This window comes from Neolamprologus multifasciatus, chromosome 23 (assembly GCF_963576455.1).
Source record: "Neolamprologus multifasciatus chromosome 23, fNeoMul1.2, whole genome shotgun sequence".
Lineage (NCBI taxonomy): Eukaryota > Metazoa > Chordata > Actinopteri > Cichliformes > Cichlidae > Neolamprologus > Neolamprologus multifasciatus.
Window position 1 is genome coordinate 38,560,210 of NC_140460.1, and position 23,078 is coordinate 38,583,287.

Genomic DNA, 23,078 nt, shown 5'->3' on the forward strand with positions numbered 1-23,078 from the left:
CATTTTTAGACATAAGCTGTAACGGCCGCCGTTTTCTTTGTGAGTATTTATTGCACGGCGTGCTGCGGGGAAAAGCCTGTTCTAACGTTTGAGTCTAAGGTTTATTTTTTAGCACCTGACGGCTCTTTTTTACTTCTCATCCGTAAACACTCTGCATACTCTTTCACGTCATTCAGTTTATTTTGAAAAGTCTCAACAGGATCTTGAGCTTTATTGTGAAAGGTTTATGTGGAAAATAAACAAGCGGACACGCGATGGTTTTACTGTTGTTGTTGCTAACGACAACGCATAAAAACAGGCTTGTCCGTCTGTAGTGTGGTTATATTAAATATAAGAGAAAGAGAGAACTTTAAGAAATGAATATAGCCACTACAGTGACCATCAAAACATGAAAATTTGTTGCTGTAAACTGTTTATTTTGCGACACCAAGAAACAAACGATAGCATAAAATGAAACGATAGACGTTTTTATATCGTCATCCGATATATATCGTTACATCAAACAGCCCTATAGAGGATTAGTAAGTCATTCAGATTTAGAGGCGTCAGTTTTATGTGGATAAACTTTACTAATTTTAAATTGTAAGTCAGGGCTGCAGTTTGCCTGCTATTCGTTGTCATGTCATCTGTGAGATTTCTTAAATATATATAGTGGCAAATTGCAAAAACTGTCACCTCAAGGTGTTTTGTATTGTAAGGTAATGACCCTACAATAATAGAAAACAATAATAGCAAACCCCAACAACCTATGAGCAAGTACTTGGAGACAGTGGGAAGGAAGAAGCCTCCAGCAGAACCAGGCTGAGGGAGCAGCAGCCATGTGCAGTGATTGGTTGTGGGTGAGAGGAGACAGACAGAACAAAATAACTATGGATTAAATTTAGCTCCCTAAACTGACAGGTTTAGGGAAAGCAGGTTAAAGCAGGTTTAGGGAGAAATGTCTAAAGACATTTAGAAATGCATTTTATAAACCCAGGTATGATCTTAACCCTCTCAGGCTCAAATTAAACTTTTTGTTGCTAATGCACAACCAAGTCCTGCAGTGGTACTTCTGAGTAAAAAAACTCATAAAATATGTATGTGGGGTAATCAGGTTGTTAGTTTTTAACTGTTGCAAATCTGCAACGCCTGCCTTGAGAGGGTTAAATTTGAACACCTGTCTGCACCTCTGGAGCAACTGCAACTTTCAGATCATTCCCGGGAAATGTCCCAGTCAGCTTGACTCTGAGATTGTGAATCAAGTTTTCTACTCCAACATCTCGAGGGATCCGAGGGTGAACATTTGGTACAAACCACCTGAACTGTGACACACGACACTGTTTAACAGTACCCACCATATAATTTTTGGCTACACCAACATTATCTGTGCACACCACCTGTCCTGCTTTACAGATTTGGCTCTCAGTGACTTCATCCTTAATCCAACAAATGAAAATCTAGTTGACGAGTCACTGTTTCGAGGAGCTCCAGCACTCCTGACCAAGAAGCGGTCAGTATGGGACTTCCAGAGAAGACTAAAAATACTAGCAGTGTCAGGAGATGACAGGGCAATGAGCCAAATTTAAAAATCAGTTGTTTCTTCATAGTGAGTAACATCTGAAAACCACATGAATTTACCTTTTCAGACCTACCCACACTCACTGCTTACCTCGTGCCTGCACAGCTGAGTTATGCGAGTATCCAAGAGCAACCAGTGCCGTCTCTACCAGCTGTGTGAACAGGACATCTTTACGAACCAACACAAACTCGGCGTGGCGGTCACTACGCCCCTCACAGTTGCCTGCCATTCCCATGTCTGCATGCTCCACCACACAGTAGACTGGGATCATCAAACCTGGTGCAACAAGACAGAGAGGGAGAAGGTTATAGCGCTAATGTGTAGCTCACCCACTTCCCAAGGTCCTCGCATTTAACGGGAAATCGCAGGTCAGGCCTCGCTAGTGTTTCACAGTGTTTCCCTCTACACCACCTGTTCATGTGTTTTGCATGACAAACAGAATATTTCAAGATTCAGCACTTTACAGGTGAAAGGTAGAAATGAATCTTTTCAGGATTTCCCATCCCGGGCCTTTCTGTTGCTGAGGGTCTAGCATAGGGGTCCCCAATCCCAGTCCACGAGGGCCGGTGTCCCTGCAGGTTTTAGATCTCACCCATCAACACACCCGAATCACATGATTAGTTCGTTACCAGGCCTCTGGAGAACTTCAAGACATGTTGAGGAGGTAATTTATCCATTTAAATCAGCTGTGATGGATCAAGGACACATCTAAAACCTGCAGGACACCGGCCCTCGTGGACTGAGACCCCTGGTCTAGCAGTTAAGGTGTGGGAGAAGAAAATGTGGGAGAGTTTACCCTTTTAGCAATTGCTCAAGTGCTTGAGCACTCCCCTCTCCCACCCTCCCTCTTATCAATGAGGAGATATTCTTACTCTGTTAAATGGTGACAGAGAAAATGTCTTTTTTGCTGTAACAATGTATCATTATAGTCAAGAAAACAACTGTTACTCGTCTTATAAAAGGTCTACAATTATTTGTGTAATACGTAGATAAAAAAATAATACATTTTCGAACATGTTAAGTCCTCCCTGTTGGGCTAAGGATATGTGGACATATTTAAGATTTAATGCTACATTACTGACTGGAAATTCATCCCAGGGAGTAAAACAAACTTAATGTTATAAATTACTTTCTCCGGGGATTCCTCCAGAAGTTGAAGCTCACAGCCACAGTTCAACAAATCTGTCTGTTCAGTATTTAGTGCGTCAGCGCTGCTGCACTATAGCAGCTTGGTGGTCTCATTGTGTTACACTGGGCAGCTGCCAGTGTCAGTATAAGTCAGTGCAAGATTGTACAACTGTATTTGTGTTTGAACCACATATTAAAAGCCACAAGGGTTAAGACTTGTTTCCAGAACCGCTATTAAACTGCTGCATCTAGCGCTCAGGAGCGATGCCACGACTCCAGCGGTGAAAACGATTCCTATGCATCAGTCTGAACTTGTTATCGGATAAGTGCTTAGAGATCCTCAAAGCACAGAACCACTCACACCCATCCAGTCCACTCGTCTGTCCCACAGGAGCTGCTAATTAACAAGTCATCAATCCTTCTCCCCCAGTGTGCGGAGCAGTGACAGATCAGCCGGAGCCAAACCGCAGCAGCATCAGGCACGCTATCAGCCAATAACCAGACCGCTGAGTGGAAGGGTGGAGGGAGGTAACACAGCAGTGTGTGTGTGTTTGGGTGTGCGTGCATGTTCCGCTACAGTGTTTGTGTGATGATGCATGATGATGTTTTCAACTGCATGAGAGAATAATGGGCATCTATGACTGAGTGTTTTCTGTACCTTCTGCTCTGTAACACTATCCACAAACTCTCTATAAAGCTCTTTACAATGTGTTTCTTTTCCTGCCAGCAGGAGAAACTTGGGTTCATGATTGTGATGTGATTAGCAGACAACCTGCTTTGCCACCAGAGCCACGGCTGTATCTTTTAGCCATTACATCCAATCATTACAGCATACGAATGAGCTAGAAAGTAGTATGCACAGATAACTTTACTACATATATCCTCTTTGATTAAGGCTGGGACAGCCTCAGAACAAAGCAGTTTTTACACAGTATCAAGCCTGCTGGAGGTTCATATGCTCAGTACACTGATGTGAAGCGGAAAACACGCCGTAGACAAGATATAAAGATTTAGACTGACGCACATTTTTAAACAACCTCCTGTCAAAGGCTTTCATGCCGAGCTCACCTTCAAAAATGGACTCATTCATTTGTCACCTGTCCAGTTGCATGAAGTAAAAAATAAATAAAAATAATGAAACATGTATGATCACTAACCAAGCAGAAATACCAAATATTCTGATTTGAGGTTAATAAAATTGATGTAAATACATTTATAATAATTATAATAATTAATTAATTCTTTATCTTCCCTTTACGCTGCTGAATTTAATTTAAGGATAAAAGTCATTTTAAATGAGGCAGTTGTGGCAGGACTGCTGGGTGTCTTTCATTGTCTGACCGTTTAGACCAAGTTGGCTCAAGTGTAGATTTTACTGTGTGTTTATGGCATAGAGAGAATTTGAGGAGACTGAATGAACTTCCTTATGCAATACAGAGTTGGAGCCACTAAATGTTTATTAACTCCTTTCACTGTCTGTTGACAGCTTTAAACACTAAAATGACTTTTATTAAAACAAACATGTACACCTTTATCGAGCTATCCTGTTAACAACGCACCTCCAAGTGGTCTCAGCGGCGTGCAGTTCTGTCGGGTTCGTGGGTTTGTTGGGCTGCCATTGACCTCCATACGGCTCAGCTTGCACTGAAGACCACCGCTGGAAGTGGGACTTTCCCCTTTCTCCCCCATCTCCTCTGGGCTGGCGCTGTCCTGACGGCTGGGGCTCTCCGCTTCCCCCCCTGCGTTTCCACGCTGCTCCATCCTCTTGCAAACTCCAGGAGGAACACACAGCATAGCCTGTGAAGCTGGCAACACACAAGAGCTTTGCTTTAGCACAATTGAATCTACAGCGATTAATAACTACAACGTGAATTGGTCAGTAACAGCTCTACAGCAGTGAGGCTGAAATTAACATCCTAGAGATAAGAGACACATGGGTGGATTATGAAATACAACAAGTCTTTGTATGAACTCACCAGTCTGGAGTGAGGTTAAAAAAACGCTACTTTTGGCTGAACCCTTATTCACCAGCAGTCCCCACAGCAGGTAGTGCCACACGTTTGACGTTACTACACATCCTTCCTGACACAATCCCACAGGTGTTTGTGCATCTTCCCAGGATCTAACCAGGGAGCTTTCATTTAGTAGGTGAATGCATAAACTACACCATGAGGAGGAAGAACCTCATCAAAAAACTGCAAATCACAGATCCTTGAAACAATGAGTCAGTAACAGTGATGTTACAGTAATTGTCCTCGACAGCTTCTCCTGAGAACTTTGCAGCCGTCAAAGAAAGTAGGCCAGCTTTCATTTTATTACACATTCAGGTGGTCCAGAGATCTACCATATGCATAAATAGCTTGCACTGTCATCTTTTCCAGAGTTTTCTTCACGATGGAAAGAAAAACCCACAGCACTAAAATAAAACAATCGTAAAAAACAAAAATAACACACGATATAGTTGATCTACAGCGTGCAGATCAACTATATCATCTTTCTTATTTTACCATTGTTGACAGTGTAGAGCCATTACAGACCGTTTCATCAACCACTCTGACTTTGTTCCCTCCCTGCCCAGTCAATCCAGCTAACACATTTTTTTCTCTTATTTACACAGAAGTAAGGCAGGGACGACCACAACAGACTAAACACAGACCCGTTTATTATCCGCTGTTTAGGCTCACAGGAGTACACAACAGGTTATAATGAAAGACGTGAAGGTGCTTAAAGCGCATATGAATACAGTGATAGTGCACACTGTATACTGTGCATGCAAATAAGCAGAACTGTACTTTATAAAAATAGTATGCTACGCAGTAGTAATTTTCAAATGCCTACATTTACTCTCTTCTTAACTTCAAATCGCTCGAGCCTCTTCTAAGCAACAACAAGAGCTTAAACTGCACGCTGCTGCAGAACACATCACTATATGCTAATGAGCTCATCTTTTGCAATACTATGTGAATGTGCTTGACTTTTATTCCCGTCTTTTCAGTCTGCGTCTAAAAAACATCAAGATATTAAATAAATATTAAAATAAAAAGTCTGTTTTGCTTTCATTAATATGCTAAAATATGCAGCCGCTTTCTCCAATATACAGTCCGATTAGCTTATTTACCTGGAGTTCCTGTGGTGCGACTATGACGTTCCTGTCACTCTGCTACCGGAGAGGATAAAATTATAGCAAATAATATTCAAGATGAGATGCCTACTTTTGCTTCGAGATAGAGCCAGTATCAACTGTTGTGCGCACGATTAAATAACACGGAGAGCATGTGAGACAACATGACAGGGAAGGACACGATAGAAGAAACCAGGAGAGGACGGAGTACATCACAGCACACAGCATGAAATCACAAGACGTGACACTGTGCGACCTAAGGGGAGGTTACAATACTATATAGTGTTTTATAGCTCTGAGTGACAAGACGAGGTGAAGTTAACACAACAAAGGAAGTAACTGCTGTCGCACTTTACACATTTTTGTACAGATTTAAAAGAATTTGCGTGTTTACCTTTATCTCTGGAGGGTGAACTGTTACGTTTGAACCAGGTGAGCCGTTCCTACTACTTTTGATAAGCAAGTTAAACTCATCTAACAACTGCAGACACAATATACTCATGTACAACTTAGACTAAAGGAAAATTAACACACTTCCTGGCAATCACTTCAATAGACGGCACTGCAACTGGTCACATGAGATCATATCATAAGAAAGAAAGCGAAGAAGGCCCAAAGCAACACGAGGATGTGACTGAAAGCACTTAAACTACAAATCCATCCTCATGGGTTCCTAATCTTGCACAAAACATTCAAACAATTATTGCTGAGGCTCATTAAAAAAAAGTGTGTACACTCTAGATTTATGGCACATGGTGACAAACAACTGATTGTTAACAAAGAAGAATGAGAAACATCCTGTTTACACATATTTCTGTATACTATAAAAAGGTTTATCTGCACTGTTGTGCTGTCAGAAACAACAGTCCTCTTATGTTTACATCTGCTGAAGCTTCATGAGTAATAAGCTGAGAACCTGAATCCAACTCACGCCGTTAAATAGACTCGGCGCTGCTCAATTGTGCTCACAGCTTTGTATTTTTCCTCACGCTGTGTGGTTTTCAGTGGTATGGCCGTAAAGTCGGCAGTGACACGCGAGTCTGCGCCAAATGTGACACATTATTATAATAAAACTCACATGCAAAATTAATAGCTGCCATTAAAAGAGTTTGGCCAACACAAACGAGGAGAAAATAAATAAAAGAATCACAATGTATGGAGCACAATGAGGCCCCTCCACACTGGACCAGGAAACAGAAGAGAAAGTCCTGAATGCTCCAACGGTCCTGTAAACAGATTCCTCGTCTTCACATGGGTAGGCGTCTTAGATCTATTAACAGCTGCCAAAATATATTAGCATCTCATTTCTATTGTCTGACGCCTTCTAAGGCTTCAAGTAGTACAACTACGTCTCTCTGTTCACATCATCTGAAATGACACATGCAAGTGTTCCTCGAGTGTTTCGACATCAGAAACGGCCAAACTTTCAGCTCTCACACGGGACAGTTTAAGCTTGGTTTTCTCCTGCCTTTTGATTTGATTTGATGTAAATAAAAAAGAAATACTCTGGTTTTGTTTAATATACATCCTCTCACAGCATGTTAACACTCAGCTGTCTGGTTCAGCTCCATCAAAAGTTTATACGTGCTCGCATGTCTGCAAGCAGAAGCTGCAAACACTGAGCGCAATCAGTTATTCATGCTTGGAGTCTGCCTGTGGAGCTGGTATATTGTAATGTAGTTATTGTAGCGTAGTATCTGCACATTTGAGCTGAAGGTCACGCTGTCACACACTCATAGACAGTACAACACTGGCGTCAATGTGACAACATTGGAATACATTTTATATACAGTTATTCACACACTCACTAAAACACACAACACTACAGGATCTAGTAGGAGCTTGCACAAATGACCCCAGTCCCCAGTGCAAGAACAAGCAGAAGCACCTGGAAAGGCTCAGCTATGCTTGAGACACTCAGTGTTGAACTTTCTGTGGAGCAAACCCAGACCGTGCTCTTTGCACCCGTGCTCTTTAGTGAGAATAGTCAAATGTCAGTCTAATAAACACAAAATAAAACCCTCACACTTAACTTCTCCGATCCAATTCTTCACAATCAAAGTTTCAGTCAGATTATTTTTCCAGTACATCCAGTCTTACTCTACATTAGACCTTTTTTTAATGAATTCTGATTTTATTGCATGTAAACTTAAAACAACAAAGTGCTCTCTCTCCCTCTCAATTTGAGTTTGGTCTGCTTTTAATAAGCACATTTTTTTAATATTTGGGGTAATGGATTATAATCAGCCCCTTTCCCTCGTTCGCATTTTCTCCACTAACCAGAGCAACATTTAAGTCATTAATGAGGAGACATAAAATGTGGGAAGAAAAAAGTAAATGGCTTTGAGGTTTGACAAAAAAATGCAATGTGGACATGGAGGCATCACGGCGAAGCACACAGGATGTGAAAGGAATCAGTTTAGATTTAAACACAATTTTAAGACATTTTTGAATAATGTTTTGGTTTGCTATGCTTTTAAAACACTGCTATCTGATCAGTGCTGGCAGGGAGTAAAGAAATATTCTTTATATGCTGAAAACTATGCTCTCACTGTTTATTAACTTACCAAAAGAGCATTTTTCAAACTAGTAACTTGATATGACGCCACCATTGCTGCCACACAGCGCTCACAGTACTGTGAATTGTGTGAACACATTCTGCTGTGTATGAGAAACCAGAAGCTCATAGTGATAAACATCAGCCATCCTAGTCATCAAACACAGTTACTGTAATGAATTCAATTATAAAGTGTCAGAAAATAGAATAAAAAGATACCTAACATTTATTTTTCCTGCAGATTTATTTTCTCTTGATGAACCCTTTACTTCAGCTCGCATTGTGACCCATAGACCATAGTTTATGCATTCGGGTTATGACTGGACTAATTTTTTCCTTCTATATTTCACACGTGTCAGAGTGTAAAATCGAGCAGTTCATCCAAAGAAAGCAAACCGCTTAACCTACCATGTATCCATGTTGGATATAAGACCCTTGGAAAAATTGGCTCCATTGAACGTGAGGCAAAAAAGGAGGGGGACAGTTCCTAAATTCTTCATCGAATGCATATGTAAAAACAACTCTGGCCTCATGCTTTAATACCTGTTTGATTTTAAACGCAATGTGCCGGGATACAGATGTGTGTGGGTGCACGCCATGTGGCGAGGCCCAGCAATTTATTCAGTAAAGAATTGCTGTCATTTGTTTAAAGATTCCTGGTGCAGGCCCAAAAAGACTCTTATTTTGAAGGTGAACTTTGATTATGACCTATAAGTTTATAAGAAAAGCTCCATTTTAAATTTTACACCACATCAGTGTGGCTGAGAGGCTTTTATTGACTTAATCGATCACTTCTGTACATAAAGAATACGGCATATTCCAGCCCCACTGTGACTACACATTCTTGAGCTCGCTGTATGATTATGCTGAACCACGTGAATATATTTTAAAGACAGGCAGCGACTAGAGTCTCACATATTTCAGAGCTGTAACTGAAACAGCGTTTTACTACTGATGTTTTAAATTCATATCAAAAACAGAGGAGGTAAGATGCAGTTAGCCTTTGTACGCTGCTTTTTGGAGTAAAGTGTCTTTTACTCACTCATACACACATTAAAACTACTTCAAGCAACACAGTCGGTGGGAGTACAGCTCAGAGACCACACACTCTCAGCACGCACTCTTTACTAGCGCACATGGAGGCCAAATGTACAGGCACACTCAGTAGCCTTCGACCGACAAATGATGTAGAAACACACGGAAAACCTCCAGCAGACTCTAATTTAGGGAGTGTGCGTAAAAGCAGAGCTTAAAGGGCCTTTAACTGCTTTTTAATGAATTAAACTGTGAATTCTAAGAGTAGGGATACTGGATTGAAACCTGATGGCCCAGGAGATTAAAACCAAGCTGAGTTGTATTTAGCTGAAATGATTGGGGTCTGGTGACACCTAAATGTTTGTGGCGAGGGTCTTAACGACCTCTGGAAGATTTGTGGGTTGCTCAAGATACTTTCGGGATCTATATTCTAAATATGCAGACAGACTAGAGTTAAAATCTGCATTTCCAATAATCTCATCGTGTAAACACACCGCTTCAATCAGAAGATGAACTCTTGACCAGAGTAGTGTAATAATGCTATAGATTCACTGTAATTAATTGCAAGCACATTTAATACCTATAGCATGTGAGCCGTACAGGACGACACCTGGTGATTGTCCCACCAAGATAAACTAAACTATGAGGATTATGCAACTATGGTTAATACACTATATTAGCAGCAAAACCACCTTAAAAAGAAAGTTTACATCTCATCAGGAGCCTCTAACACGGCTCAAACATATAGTTTCCAGTCGCTGCTTGCTCACTTAGAGAATAAGCAACAGATCATACTAAGGGAAGTTTTTCTTGGAGAAAAAAAGAGATGAGGAGCTTTTTTTGAAAACCACACAGTGACTCTGTTCTGTAGAGGGGAAATGCTGGTCTGGAAGCTCTCAGTATTTGTATGTATCCCACTTAGATAAAAACCTCCTTTAAGTGGAAAATCATTTTCCCGTTAACACAAACTCCCTATTTAAAAAAAAAAGAAAAACAAAACAACAACAAAAAAGTTTTACTTTGCCTTTCTTCCTGTACAGTGAAATTACTTTCACACTGAGGGCATTTTAGCCAATTATTTTTTAAAGTTCACTATCTAACACTTATACTAGCGAATACATATTATTATTAAATACTTTATAACACATTTCGTTCCCCACACTCCTTATGTTGCCATACGTAATATGACATATTTGCCTCTAAAAGCCTCCTGTCAGCTACTGTAGCTTGTTTCAGCAGAACCCCTCCTCTCTTCTCTCAAAATCTCCTAAATAACAGCTATTTATGAATAATTATTAATAAATTTGCAGTATTTTAAATACTAGCTAACTCATCATTAATTCGGCATACATATCCACATTATTACTTACTCTACTGTCGTCTGAAGTTATAACTTACACACAGAGGAACAGCAGCAGCTATTAGCAGCTCTGAAAAGAAGAAGAAAAAAGCAGGTTTTTCTCTGGCCCTGTTGTGGCAGGAAGGCAAACACAGCTGCAGCTAATAAAATTAGGCTAATAATGGCTCCGTTTGATTCAGGTGTGCTAAATGAACCACTACTGACAATACACGCCAGTGAACACCGACAGAAACGGCGCTATTGTTAACGCTCAGCGGCACAGTGAATCAAACGGTGCTGGAGTTATTAATTTTATTAGCTGCAGCTGTGTTTAACCAAAGGCGCCTACGTGAAAGAGGTCAGCTAAACAAAAGGATATTAAAATAATTGACGGCTTGCCAAAGTTAAGAGAGGAATATTCGGTTTTTAGAGAAAAGGCATGTTCGTTTAAGATTTTTTTTTAAATTCAAGAGAGGGCATCTTTTGCCTGTTGGCAAAGGCCTCCGGCTAATAGACGTGTCAATTAAGTGGGGCTTTAATTAAGCTAACCCTTTGCATTGACAGTGAGGGAGTGTTTGTGGTGTGCTTTATTAGATTTTACCATTTTAAAATAATATAGAGGTCATAAAAGAAATATTTTATACCAAGAATAGGCCACTTTGTTTAAATGAATCCATGTTCGTTTCTTTCCAGCTTTTCTTAGAAATCACTGACAGTCACCCATCATCTGTATTTAATAGTGGTGGGAAAATGCAAAGCTGCTTCAAACTTCAAAGCACAGAAAACTGAAGGAAGAATTATTAGAAGTTAGTGGTCCCAAAACTATTCAAAAAGGAAGGATGTGTCCAGCTTACAGAGGGATAGATAGAGGGTGTTGGAGGTGAACTTCCTTCACACGTGTTTAGCAGTTATTATGGCGCCATAAAAATAAACGAGTGTTATAAATAAACTGTTTAAAAAATAGTAAAACGCATCGTAGACATATATTTACTATGCAAAGCAAATGTGCCAAAGAGAAGGGGTGGGATTGATACGTGATAAGAGAAACAACAATTTTCCAATGTGAGTCTTGCGCCTAAAATACAGAATCAAAAACTAACCCAAGTTAAAACCCATTAATATCTCCTTGTAACATGATTGTGAGGGATGTTAGTGTTTACTTTATTGTAATAACAATTGACAGTTTAAAGATAAACTACCATGACTTCTGTCAGCTCAGCCTGGCACCTGCTTACTTACATATAAATATGTGAGTTTGGTGCTACATTGTCCTCAAGCATGAGTCAAAACTGCCATTAAACTTCAGTCTGTAAGCTCTTTGGTTTTAATATGTCATTAAGAATTTGTAACAACTGCTTAACTTTTAGTAACATCTAAAAGCATCATTTCAACTTCTACCCATTTAAGCTTGCCAAAGTTTTATGTCTGCTTACTCGAATATGAATAACTCACTTTTCAAGAAGTCACTGTGTGCGCTTGGGAATAAACTCCATCCATTGGTGAAAACAAGTGAATCCAGCCTGAGAGAATAGGAATTTTCCACCGCTTTCCCTTCCTGGCGACAAATGGCACGACAGTGGACCGAGCAAGGAGATCTAAAGACAAGGAGTGATGAGGACAGACTGCTGCTGGCGGGCTGAGTAAAGAGCAGTAAAATGACACATGCAAAGAGAGTGAGAGAGAGGGGAGAGTGCAGGAGGCAGGGAGGGAAAGAAAGGGGAGGGAGGAAGGTCTGGGAGGGAAACTCAGAGACAGAATGACATGAAATCAGAAAGAAAATACAGTAGTCACATTTATTACTGCCCCCACATCACAGCTTTAGCCTCAATTAATGTAAAGTAAATACAAAATGGACAAAGCTGTGCAGGTAAAATAAGCCACTTCTTTGTTCTCGAAAGCTGCAAACTAAAATGAATAATGTGATCATGTTAGTCATTAATTCATAATCCAGATGTGGCGATAGCAGAGAACAGGAGGACGGCAAGGAAAAAGTGGAAACAGGATGATGGCGGAAAAAGGTGATTAATGTCAGAAGTTCATCTCGGAAGCAATGTCAGAAATCGTGCGGCTCATAGATAGAAGTAGACGCGATGGAGATAGAGATCTATAAATGAAAGACACAGAGATGATTCCTTCATATATGATAGGCTTAAAAGTCCTGTCTTGGTCTTTATGTCTCTTTAACCCACAATTCTGTTCTTCTATACTACACAGAGTTTTCCAGCTTTGGTGTTAAATAGACGAGCAAAACGCTTCAGCGAAGCTTTAAAGAAATGGTTACATGATGCACTAAATTGATGGAAAGTTAGGCCTTTTTATGAAGCGGACAATTCAGCGGAGAATCCTGGTGTCCAGTGTCTTCCTGTGTTTTTCTCACAGTGCAAAAACAAGTTTGTGGTCCCTGATTATAAAAGGAACCAAACCCGGGACAGCTTCACGGGGAGTTTGCTGTACTCTGTGTATAACATGTTAATGCTACTGGATTATAGCTGATTGTGTTTCCATTGTCTTTACAAGATGATACATGGGGAATATTATCTGCCTTGCTTTTAAGGAAAGCAATAAAACCCTGGACTTTCCCCATTATTTATTTCACATATATACACCGTCCATCCACCGGTTATATGTTTGTTTGTGTGTGCGTCCAAATAGCAGGCCTGGGTTTTCCCAACAGTGTGGTCAGCATGTCTTGATTTATTCTAGATGGAAGAATAGTCACCTATCATTACCACTCAGCCCGTCTGCCTTCCTGTCGCACCTCCTCTGCGGTTTTGCTCTCTCTCTCTCCCTGTGTGTGTGTGTATATGTGTGTGTATATGTGTGTGTATGTGCCCGCACTGACAACACTTGTCTGTCCTACATCATCTTAAGTATCTTTGACAGCTCACCACAGGTCACTCACCATGAGCATAAGGTGTGTGTGTGTGTGTGTGTGTGTGTGTGTGTGTGTGTGTGTGTGTGCGTGTGTAGGTATGTGCAGCAGTTAAAGGGTGCTTTCAGAAGGCTCCAGCGGGAACAAGCCGGCTCTCATAACCTGTAATGGCAAATATTGATGTTACACGTGCTTTAACGTGCTTAAAAGACCACGCGGTGTGTTCTTGATTGACTTATATGGCATAAAGTGAGATGTCTGCAGTCTGTTTTAAAGCAGAACAAAGTTTCAGTGCGGCCGACTGAAGGCCTGCAGAGCAAACCATCGCATCACAAATAAAAATCAAGTCTCTTTTGTTTCTCTTTCAATCCATGTGGATTTTTTTTTTTTGCTTTGCGCATTTTAAGAAGACACTTGTCAGATCAGTCACATACAAATTATAATCGTCAATAATAATCAATAATCACTCTTTGGCTTCTCTATTAAATTGATTAATCTTGAAAGAGATGCAAAACTTTTCATATGTAACTCACAGAGGCTACGTTTTACTCACAGGCCCACAAGATATTCAATATTTCTATAACTTAATATATAATATGATAAAAAGAAAATGAAACAAAGCCGATTGGAAATGTTTAATATTAACATTCAAAATCAGTTATTAAAATAAAGACATGTACTTTCCGTCTGTTTGGTGACACTTGTCACTGGCGCAGGAGAGACTGTACATATGCTGGACCTGTCATAAGCTTGTGCGTTTCTGTGCAAATGCTGCCTCACTGTGGTGCCAAGGGGGAAATTATATGTTTGCTGCTGAGGGTGTGTAAACTAGTCCAGAGCTTAAGCTTTAGGTAACTATCAGGTAATAAAACTAAATAAGAACATCTAATAGAAGATGTTTTTTTTTTTTTACCTAATTGAAATAAAAAATACAATAAGAAAATGTGTGTTAAACAAAATTAAACAGATGGAATATACTGTATATAATAAACGGCCTGTATTTATATAGCGCTTTACTAGTCCCGACGGACCCCAAAGCGCTTTACATATCCAGTCATCCACCCATTCACACACACATTCACACACTGGTGATGGCAGCTACATTGTAGCCACAGCCACCCTGGGGCGCACTGACAGAGGCGAGGCTGCCGGACACTGGCGCCACCGGGCCCTCTGACCACCACCAGTAGGCAACGGGTGAAGTGTCTTGCCCAAGGACACAACGACCGAGACTGTCCAAGCCGGGGCTCAAACCAGCAACCTTCCGATTACAAGGCGAACTCCCAACTCTTGAGCCACGATCGCCCGTATAATAAAAATAATGAATCAATCAATACATACATGTACAGGAAATGTCTACCAAAGCCACCTGTAGTTCCTTTGTCTGTCTTCTGTGGTTCACTGTGGCTTTGACGTCCTCAGAAATATAGATAAATTAAATTGTGTCACCTGTACAGAGAACAAGAATAAAAAAATCATTTCAAATGTTTTTAAATGGCCCAGGTAACTTTTACTGAGCTATCATGAATTTAAACAAATACATTTACATTGCTTGTTTTGATTCCCAAAAACCACAAACACAAGTAAGAAGAGGAGCAAGGAGACCCATCGTGGAAAGCCAGGCTCCTGCACACACCACAGGCAGATAAAAGAAATGGATGGCATCCAGAAATCCTACCAGTTGCTGGACAAAAGTGGACTAAAAGACAGCACAGAGGCATTAATCATGGCAGCACAGGAACAAGCTCTGAGCACAGGATCCATAGAGGCTGGGGTCTACCACACCAGGCAAGACCCCAGGTGCAGGCTGTGTAAAGACGCCCCTGAGCCAATCCAGCACATAACAGCAGGGTGCTAACAGGAAGGGCATACACGGAACGCCATAACCAAGTGGCCGGCATAGTATACAGAAACATCTATGCTGAATATGGCCTGGAAGTCCCGAGGTTCTGCTGATGGCTTTCCAATGGACATAGTAGTGGTGGACAAGCAGAAGTAGTGAGAGACGTAACGATACTGAATGACAGCAACATCAGGAAGCAGGAACACGAGCTGAAGAAGTACCAAGGGCTCAGAGAAGAGCTCGAGAAGATGTGGAGAATGAAGGTAACAGTGGTCCCAGTGGTAAACAGAGAGCTCAGTGACTCCCGAGCTAGGCGATTGGCTCCAGCAGATCCCTGGAACAACATCCAAGAGCGCCGTCCTAGGATAAGCAAAGTTACTGTGCAAGAACCTTAAGCTCCCAGGTCTCTGGTAGAGGACCCGACCTTGAAGGATAAAGACCCCCCGCAGGGCAATATATATAAATATAGATTTCATAATCTCTATATAAAATATGACAAAATCACAAATCAGGGAAAAAAAACAACAACTGTGCTTTAGTTGGTTTAATTTCTTTAACAACCTTTGTTGAGTTTTATCACCAAAAACCAGCCTTGTTCATGTCTATGTAAAGCCTGTGTAAATGCTTCTGCTTTCATGTGAGCACAGCGTGTATGTGTTAAGACTGAAAAGTGAGTACTGACTGCAGAGATGAGGAACTGCTGCCATCTCTGCACTGAGATGAAAAGAAAACAGATTATCCACAGAAATGTGTAAGTGAGCAGACTAACCAATGGATTTCCAGTGTGAAAAGTTTACAGCCCGAACTGTGAGCTGAAGTTGGGAGATTTTATGCTACACAGCAAGAAGTGCATCATCTTACTTCTGATATGAAATTCAGAACTGAAGTATTGAAGCTCTGGACGACAATGCAGCATTTTGGACTGAAGAGGAAGAAGTATCACACTGACTGGATGCTAATACACCTCAGCAGTTCAGCTGATGGGAGCTCTACTTTAGCTTAGAGTTGCTATGATTAAGTGCAGTTTAATATTTATGCAATCATCCATCAGTGTGTTATTTGTAACTCTGTGTGCGTGTGTGTAGTTTGCACTGTGTGCAGTGTGTTTACAGTTTTCTGTAAAGAGTTGGTCAGTGCCTGAGGTCTTTATGTGGTCTAATCCCACAGCCTCTTTCTGGAAAACACGAGTAGCAGTGGAACCACTGACTCAAATTTTGGATCTCATTCTCATGACCAAGCAATTGTGTGAGTTTCAGAGGGCTGTGAAGCTATAAAAGAGGGCAATATGAGCACATACACGTTACATTATTGTAGATATTTGTGTGAAGCACAGTCGGTCCCAAGATGGGCAGGGTGAGTAGAACAACATTTAGATCTGGCATGTAAAATCATTAATACCAGGTTATCACTCACATACAATCCCCCAGATCATCTTCTACGAGGACAAGAACTTCCAGGGTCGCAGGTACGAATGCGACAGCGACTGCACCGACTTCCACTCCTATCTGAGTTGCTGCAACTCGGCCCGTGTGGAGAGCGGGACCTGGGTGATCTACGAGAGACCAAACTACTTGGGTTACCAGTACGTCCTGAAGAGAGGGGAATACCCCAACTACCACAGCTGGAATGGCCTCAATGACAGAGTCAGCTCTTGCAAGATGATTCACTTTGTAAGCCATCTCAACACATCAGGTGCCTCGTACCAAGAGGTCAAAGACACTGTGGTTAGTGGGAAAGTGGCTGTGTAAGATCCTACACATCTCAGGGGACATTGGGGATTTTTAGAGCATTTTAAAAACGCCACTTCATTTTCACATAAATGAATCTTGAAATCTGGATCGGTGGAATAAATCCATGATGAGAAACAACATATTTTGTAGTGACATCAATCAAACCTAGCTTCATTGTTTTCCCAACCCCCTCCCCTCTACCTACCGTCTTCTTCTGTATCCCGCTTCACTCAGGCCCCTGGAGACCCCTACAAGATCCAGCTGTATGGCAAAGCCGATTTCTCCGGTCAGGTGTTTGAAGTGAGCGAGGACTGCGCCTCTGTGCTGGAGACGTTTCACTGGAGAGAGGTGCACTCCTGCAGGGTCCTGGGAGGCTGGTGGGTCTTCTACGAGCACCCCAACTACAAAGGCCGCCAGTACCTACTGGAGAAAGGCGAGTACCGCAGGCCTGTGGACTGGGGCGCTGTCTGCCCCACTGTGCAGTCGTTCAGACGGCTGACTGAGTAAAAGAATTCCAATTATTATTATTTTTTTAACCTTTTCTTTGGCTTTTGATTAGCTAATAATTTGCATCAATGCAGCTGCTAAATAGCTAAAATAAAAACTGAATGATGAGGCATTGCGAAGTTGTTTCATCCCTGTGTGTTAGTGTGGTGCTTTAAAGTGTGGAGATAAAAAAGTCGACCCTGTGTGACCACAGCTAAATTATTTAAAGCTGTATTAAAGAAGTTATTAAAAGGGACTCGGGGGTCTAGTTGAGGGGGTTGTGGGTGCTGTAACACCCTTTAACGGATTTTATGTTCACAGATTTTCCCAAATTAAAAACATAAGGCACCACTTTGGTGTTTATGCAAAATTCAAGCTATTTTAAGTCAGGGCTAAACTTGGCAAAGTATGCTCATGTCCTTTAGAAAGCTCCAATCATTGCTTTTGCATGAGTTGTGTAAGAGCTGCATTCATTTTCAGTCAATCTAACATTACTGCTGTGTGGTGCACACCTTTCAAATCATGTTACAGACTGGTATCCTAACAGAAACCAGTGCTAGCACAGTAAAAGGGGGAAAAATGCTTTTAGTATACACTTAGAAATCTTTCCTTTATATGACTGACTGTAAATAAATCAAATGAAACTGTAAAACAAACGTTTATTCTCAGATCTTCTTGAAGGTGCTCATGATAACAGTTTCCAACAGTTTAAAATCGACATATTTACATTGTAACCCGCATGCCAAACTTTGTCATGCAGTAGGATGTGTGGCATGCTGCTCCCGTCGAGTGTCCCAGTCTTCCTGTGCGCTCACATCGAGGACTGTCCCTCATCTACGAGGCTAAGCTGGGTGGTGTGCTCCCCCCACTCCACCCTCTGCAGGTCCAGGAGGGGCTCTCGGGAACGTGACGCCATGCTGGAGGTTTGGAGAGAAATCTGAGGCTGGATGTCAGACTGGGAAAGGGAATGAGGATAAGACTGGGATATGAAGTGGGTCTCTGACTGGAGGTGGGACTCAGAATGGGATTGGAGTGGGAAGTGGGGCCGAAGCCGTGATTGCGGCTCTGATAAATCCACCAGAAGGGGAGTGATGGATAATGGGTGGCTTGATGAAGAAAGAGAAGGGATGGAGGTGGAGGAGGAGGGATGTGGCATGATTGTGTGCTCGTGGGGAGAGCTGTTGAGCGAAGGGGGAGCCGAGCGGTGAGAGACCGGGGGAGTGGTACTGGTTTGGTGAGAGAATGGAGGACTATTGGGGGAAGGAGAAGAAAGTGGATCGAACTCTCCTTGAAACACCTCGGTCATGCTCAGCTGTGGAGAGGGCGGTTCATGCATCATGGACAACGGAGGATTTTGATCATCAGAACAGTGCACAGGTGCACGCTGGGTATTGAGGTGTAGGGCCAGAGAGCAGCTGAGTGGGGACACGCTGGGCGAGGGAGTCACGGCACTGGGAGTCAGCAGTGCGGACGGGTTGTGAAAGATAGGCCTGAGAAGTCGCGTCATTTCCTGCAGCTCCTGACTCACAATGGATACTTGATGGGAGAGGACAGACATCTAGAGGACGAGATGAAAGGACGTGAAAGCAAAAATAATATTACTGGTAATCCTATATAAATACAGCATTTCTCAGTAACACATAATTACAAGAAGCTTTTATCCCAGACACTCTTGTCGAGATAACCCTGCAGGGATTTGTGTCTCCTCCTTGAAGGGAACCGAGGATCTCATGCTCACTGGCCAAACGTGTAAGCTCCTCTGAAATGGCTTATAACAGTTTCTTAATATATTCATTGGTCAGTGTCATAAATAATTATGAAGAAGGATTTCATTCATTCATTCATTTGTTCATTCATTTGGTCTAATTAATTCCCTGCCCTGATGAGTCTTATCAAACCAGTAGCAAGTGATTAATTTTTACTGTCATCATGCAACACAAGTTACACCAAATTATATACAGATGAAGTCTCTTTATGTCTCTAACAAATCATAAATAATAAAGCAAATAACAAGTAAAAAGAGCTGATGAATTCCATCATCTCACCGCACAAGAAAAGAAACTCTTCTCCAAATCCACACCGTCAAAGTCTATTTATTTAAAATTGTGAAAGTACACAAATAATTAGGCAAACATGAAAAAACCTTATGCCTCAAGCTTAAAAACAAGTACTGAAATATCCATATTCATACGTGTTTCACATTTTGAAATCCCTGAAGCGCACAAAGCTGCTTAAAGTAAGTAAAGTTGTAGAGCTAGCTTACTTTCTTTTAAACAAACCAATCTCAACCTGGGGCTATGGTAGGTATTTGGTGGGATGGGGGTGGGGGAATGATTTGGCACAGATTTTTGCTGGATGTACTCCCTCTAGGAGTACACTAGCTTGTGCCCCAGGGACCATTCACATGTCAGGGGACTGTGGTTTGATCACATAATGTAGTGTATTTAAAAATAACAAGGAAAAACGACACACATGCAGTGCATGAAATGCACCTTTTTAGCATTTGGAGTCATCGACTGGATTGATCCCTTTAATTATCACCGAACTGCTTCTTTGTTAAAGCCACAAAGAAACTGAATAAAGTTTTGATGGACAATTTTTTTGCCCTGAAGTAATAAACAAAATCTCTTGACAAACAGCTACATCTTAGGCCCCTGAAGGTTCTTATCTACATCACGTTATGACATCATCACGTTGTTTGTCAACCACCTACCAACGACCTGTTCTTAACATTTAAGCACCTAATATCTAATGAAAGAATTACACAACTTTCATGTAATGGCAGTCAAATCTGTTGAAGTTGAATTATACATGATATATTATAATGTCACCATGTTACCTAGCAACCGCCTAGCAACAGGCTTAAATCATCAATTTTTAGGATTTGGTGCACCTAGAACACTTTATCGAAGAATTGCATTATTTGCATGGGGATGTACTACTACTACTACTACTACTACTACTAATAATAATAATAATAATAATTACTAACTTCATTGTCACAATCCCGGGTCTTATGACCCAGCATTTTGAGTTTTAGTTTATTTTGATGTTTATAGTATATGGTTAAGCTCATTAGGTTTTCTAGTTCATTTGTTATTAGATTCCTCTTGTGTCTTCCAACCCCTGGTAAGTCTCCCTAACCCTTCATGTGTTTCATGTCTGTTATGTTGTCAAGTTCATGTAGTCATGTCTGCGTTTCATTCGGTTTCCTATTTTATTTTCTAAGAGGTTCTGTGTTTTGTTTTACTCTTTCCCTGTGGCGTCGTTATGTCCACGTTGTGTCTACTGTGCCTTTCTGTACCATGTTTCAGGTTCCTATGTTCTGTCTCCCCAGTTGTTGTTAAGTTTACATGTCTAGAGTTCAGTCAGTGTGTTTCCTGTTTTACTTTGAAGGTCCGTGTCTCATGTCAGCATTTGTAGTTTTGCTTGCCTTGTCTCGTCCAGTCTGATTACTCCCAGCTGTGCTCTCCTTCTGTGTCTCATTCCCTCGTTATCCCTCAGTATATTTAAGCCCTGTGTTTCTCTTTGTCAGTGTCGTAGTCTCCCTCATGGCTGTGTTTCCCTGTGTGTTAGTTATCCATCCATGTCCCAGTTTAGTTTAGTTATATTTTTTGTGCCATTCTGCAATAAAGCAGCTTTTTGAGTTTAATTCCTGTGTGGTGAGTTTTGCGTTTGGGTCCTTCTCCTGCCTGCACACAGCCGAAACATGACAGTCATGCAGTTCTTAGCATTATTAGATTCATATCTTAAAGTGTTGGCAAAATCTGAGCCACTTTACATGCATTTTGTTGAGACTGTCCTTGGAAACAACAAGTTAGACAGAAAGTTAAACTCTTACAGCTGAACAACCGTGTTCTACATGGTTGTGTAATAAATCATTAGCTGCCACAAGTGCCCAGTAAAAAAAATGTGGACGTAACCACAGATTAAGAGCCTGCTGAAAAAATTGTTTTGTTTTTCATGACACTATAACAAGCCTTACCTCATATTTAAGCTTTGTAATGGTTTGCATGGTTTCATCCCGGGCCCCTGTGGACACACAGATACACACAGTGCATTAACTCTGAGTGAATCAGGACTTTGGAAGCTGGTATGAAGGATGATGTAAAAATGTGGCCTTCAGAAGTTTGATACCCACTGAGCTGGACACAATAACAAAAACATCCACCATATAAACGAATGTTGCTCAGTAGCAACATAATATTCACAAAGGCTCTATCCATCAAAACCCGTCAGTATTACTGTGCATTAGTTTTCACCTCCTCTTCCTGCTCTTTACCTGAGGTGGCTGAATCCGGGCCGGGCAGAAAGCTCTGGGTTGCACTGGGAGAAAAATCAAATCTCGGAATTGAACCGCTCTGGTTTTCTGTCTCGATCCCATCCACAAACCTGAGGGAAGACGGGGAGGTGGTGAGAGTGCATTTCACACAAGACAACAAGATAACACAATAAAATTGGATTTACAATATCAGATAATTGCCAGTTAGTATAATAAGAGACTCCAGAAAAAAGGGGGCAGGTTGGGGAACTATTTTATCTGAATGTGAGAATTCAGCCAAGAAAACCTGCTGGTTAATGACACAGAGACACCACATGGTGGCAGCAGACTCTGCCAACAAACTGCAATACTGGGTAAAAATGACACATTAAAAGCTGCAGTATTACATCCAGGCAGGTATACTGGAAATGGCTTTTACTTGTTTAAGACAACATACAGGATCCCTCCTTCCTCACGTAAATTTACATTATACATAATGTAAATTTACATGAGCAAGTTCCAACAAAATAAATCATTCGTTGAGTCCAGAAATATTTTTATTATATCACACAGAACTCATTTAGAGTTTCCAGGAGTGTGATTAAGGCACTCCCCAAAACCTTTCAGTTATTTTATATTCTTAACAGCAAACACTTTCTTTTCAGAGTAAAGTAGTCGACAAGATTCATTAGCCTGGGAGGCACAAACCTGCTCAATAAAATGTTGTCATTATTTTCCTATTAGGATCTAAAATATGCATGAGAGTGGTGCATGAGAAAAGATCGAGCTGTGCCCTGTCCTCTGAGGTGCGTGCATTTGCTCAGTGAATTTCAAAGTGAGTGGAACCTGGATGACAAACCAAAAATCCGTAGGCAGCATGCAAAAATAAGTATAAATGTAATAAGCGCCATCGATTTAAAGTCTATAGATTTGTAGTTGAGTTCTTTTATGGGAAACTTACAACCCAGTACATCAAAAATGATCAAAGCATCCTCGCTCCACACTGCTGTCTGTTCTGAGAGTGCTTCAGCTCTGAGAGGAAAGTCTCTCGGATCTATTATCTGCTAGACTCCTGCAGATCCCAGACCTCCATCTGCTTTCTACAAACCCCGCAAAGTTCACAGAGATGTCAAGGCTCACCAAGCCTC

General features: G+C 41.2%; 3 protein-coding genes across 5 annotated transcripts in view; 1 reads left to right on the forward strand and 2 right to left on the reverse strand.

Annotated features, from left to right (window-relative positions):
- LOC146492175 (DNA-binding protein SATB2-like) overlaps positions 1 to 14,547 on the reverse strand; it is a 30,629-nt gene extending 16,082 nt beyond the window's left edge. The window contains exons 1-4 of one of the 3 annotated variants that reach the window (XM_085151939.1): positions 12,191 to 14,547; positions 10,770 to 10,829; positions 4,246 to 4,491; positions 1,649 to 1,834 (exon numbers count right to left, since the gene is read on the reverse strand). In XM_085151939.1, coding sequence (XP_085008065.1) covers positions 1,649 to 1,834; positions 4,246 to 4,480 — 421 coding nt within the window. In that variant the 5' untranslated portion in view covers positions 4,481 to 4,491; positions 10,770 to 10,829; positions 12,191 to 14,547. The other 2 variants (XM_085151937.1, XM_085151938.1) reach the window with 2 other exon arrangements.
- Positions 14,548 to 16,751: 2,204 nt separating this feature from the next.
- Positions 16,752 to 17,802, forward strand: LOC146492176 (gamma-crystallin S-like). Its single transcript, XM_085151951.1, has 3 exons — positions 16,752 to 16,806; positions 16,881 to 17,123; positions 17,418 to 17,802. The coding sequence occupies exons 1-3, from the start codon at positions 16,798 to 16,800 to the stop codon at positions 17,688 to 17,690; spliced, it is 525 nt and encodes a 174-aa protein (XP_085008077.1). The 5' UTR covers positions 16,752 to 16,797; the 3' UTR covers positions 17,691 to 17,802.
- A 519-nt stretch (positions 17,803 to 18,321) lies between these two features.
- LOC146492177 (voltage-gated delayed rectifier potassium channel KCNH8-like) overlaps positions 18,322 to 23,078 on the reverse strand; it is a 51,341-nt gene continuing 46,584 nt past the window's right edge. Inside the window, exons 13-15 of the mRNA XM_085151936.1 lie at positions 21,952 to 22,061; positions 21,655 to 21,701; positions 18,322 to 19,227 (exon numbers count right to left, since the gene is read on the reverse strand). Coding sequence (XP_085008062.1) covers positions 18,481 to 19,227; positions 21,655 to 21,701; positions 21,952 to 22,061 — 904 coding nt within the window. The 3' untranslated portion in view covers positions 18,322 to 18,480. The remainder of the gene's footprint in view (positions 19,228 to 21,654; positions 21,702 to 21,951; positions 22,062 to 23,078) is intronic.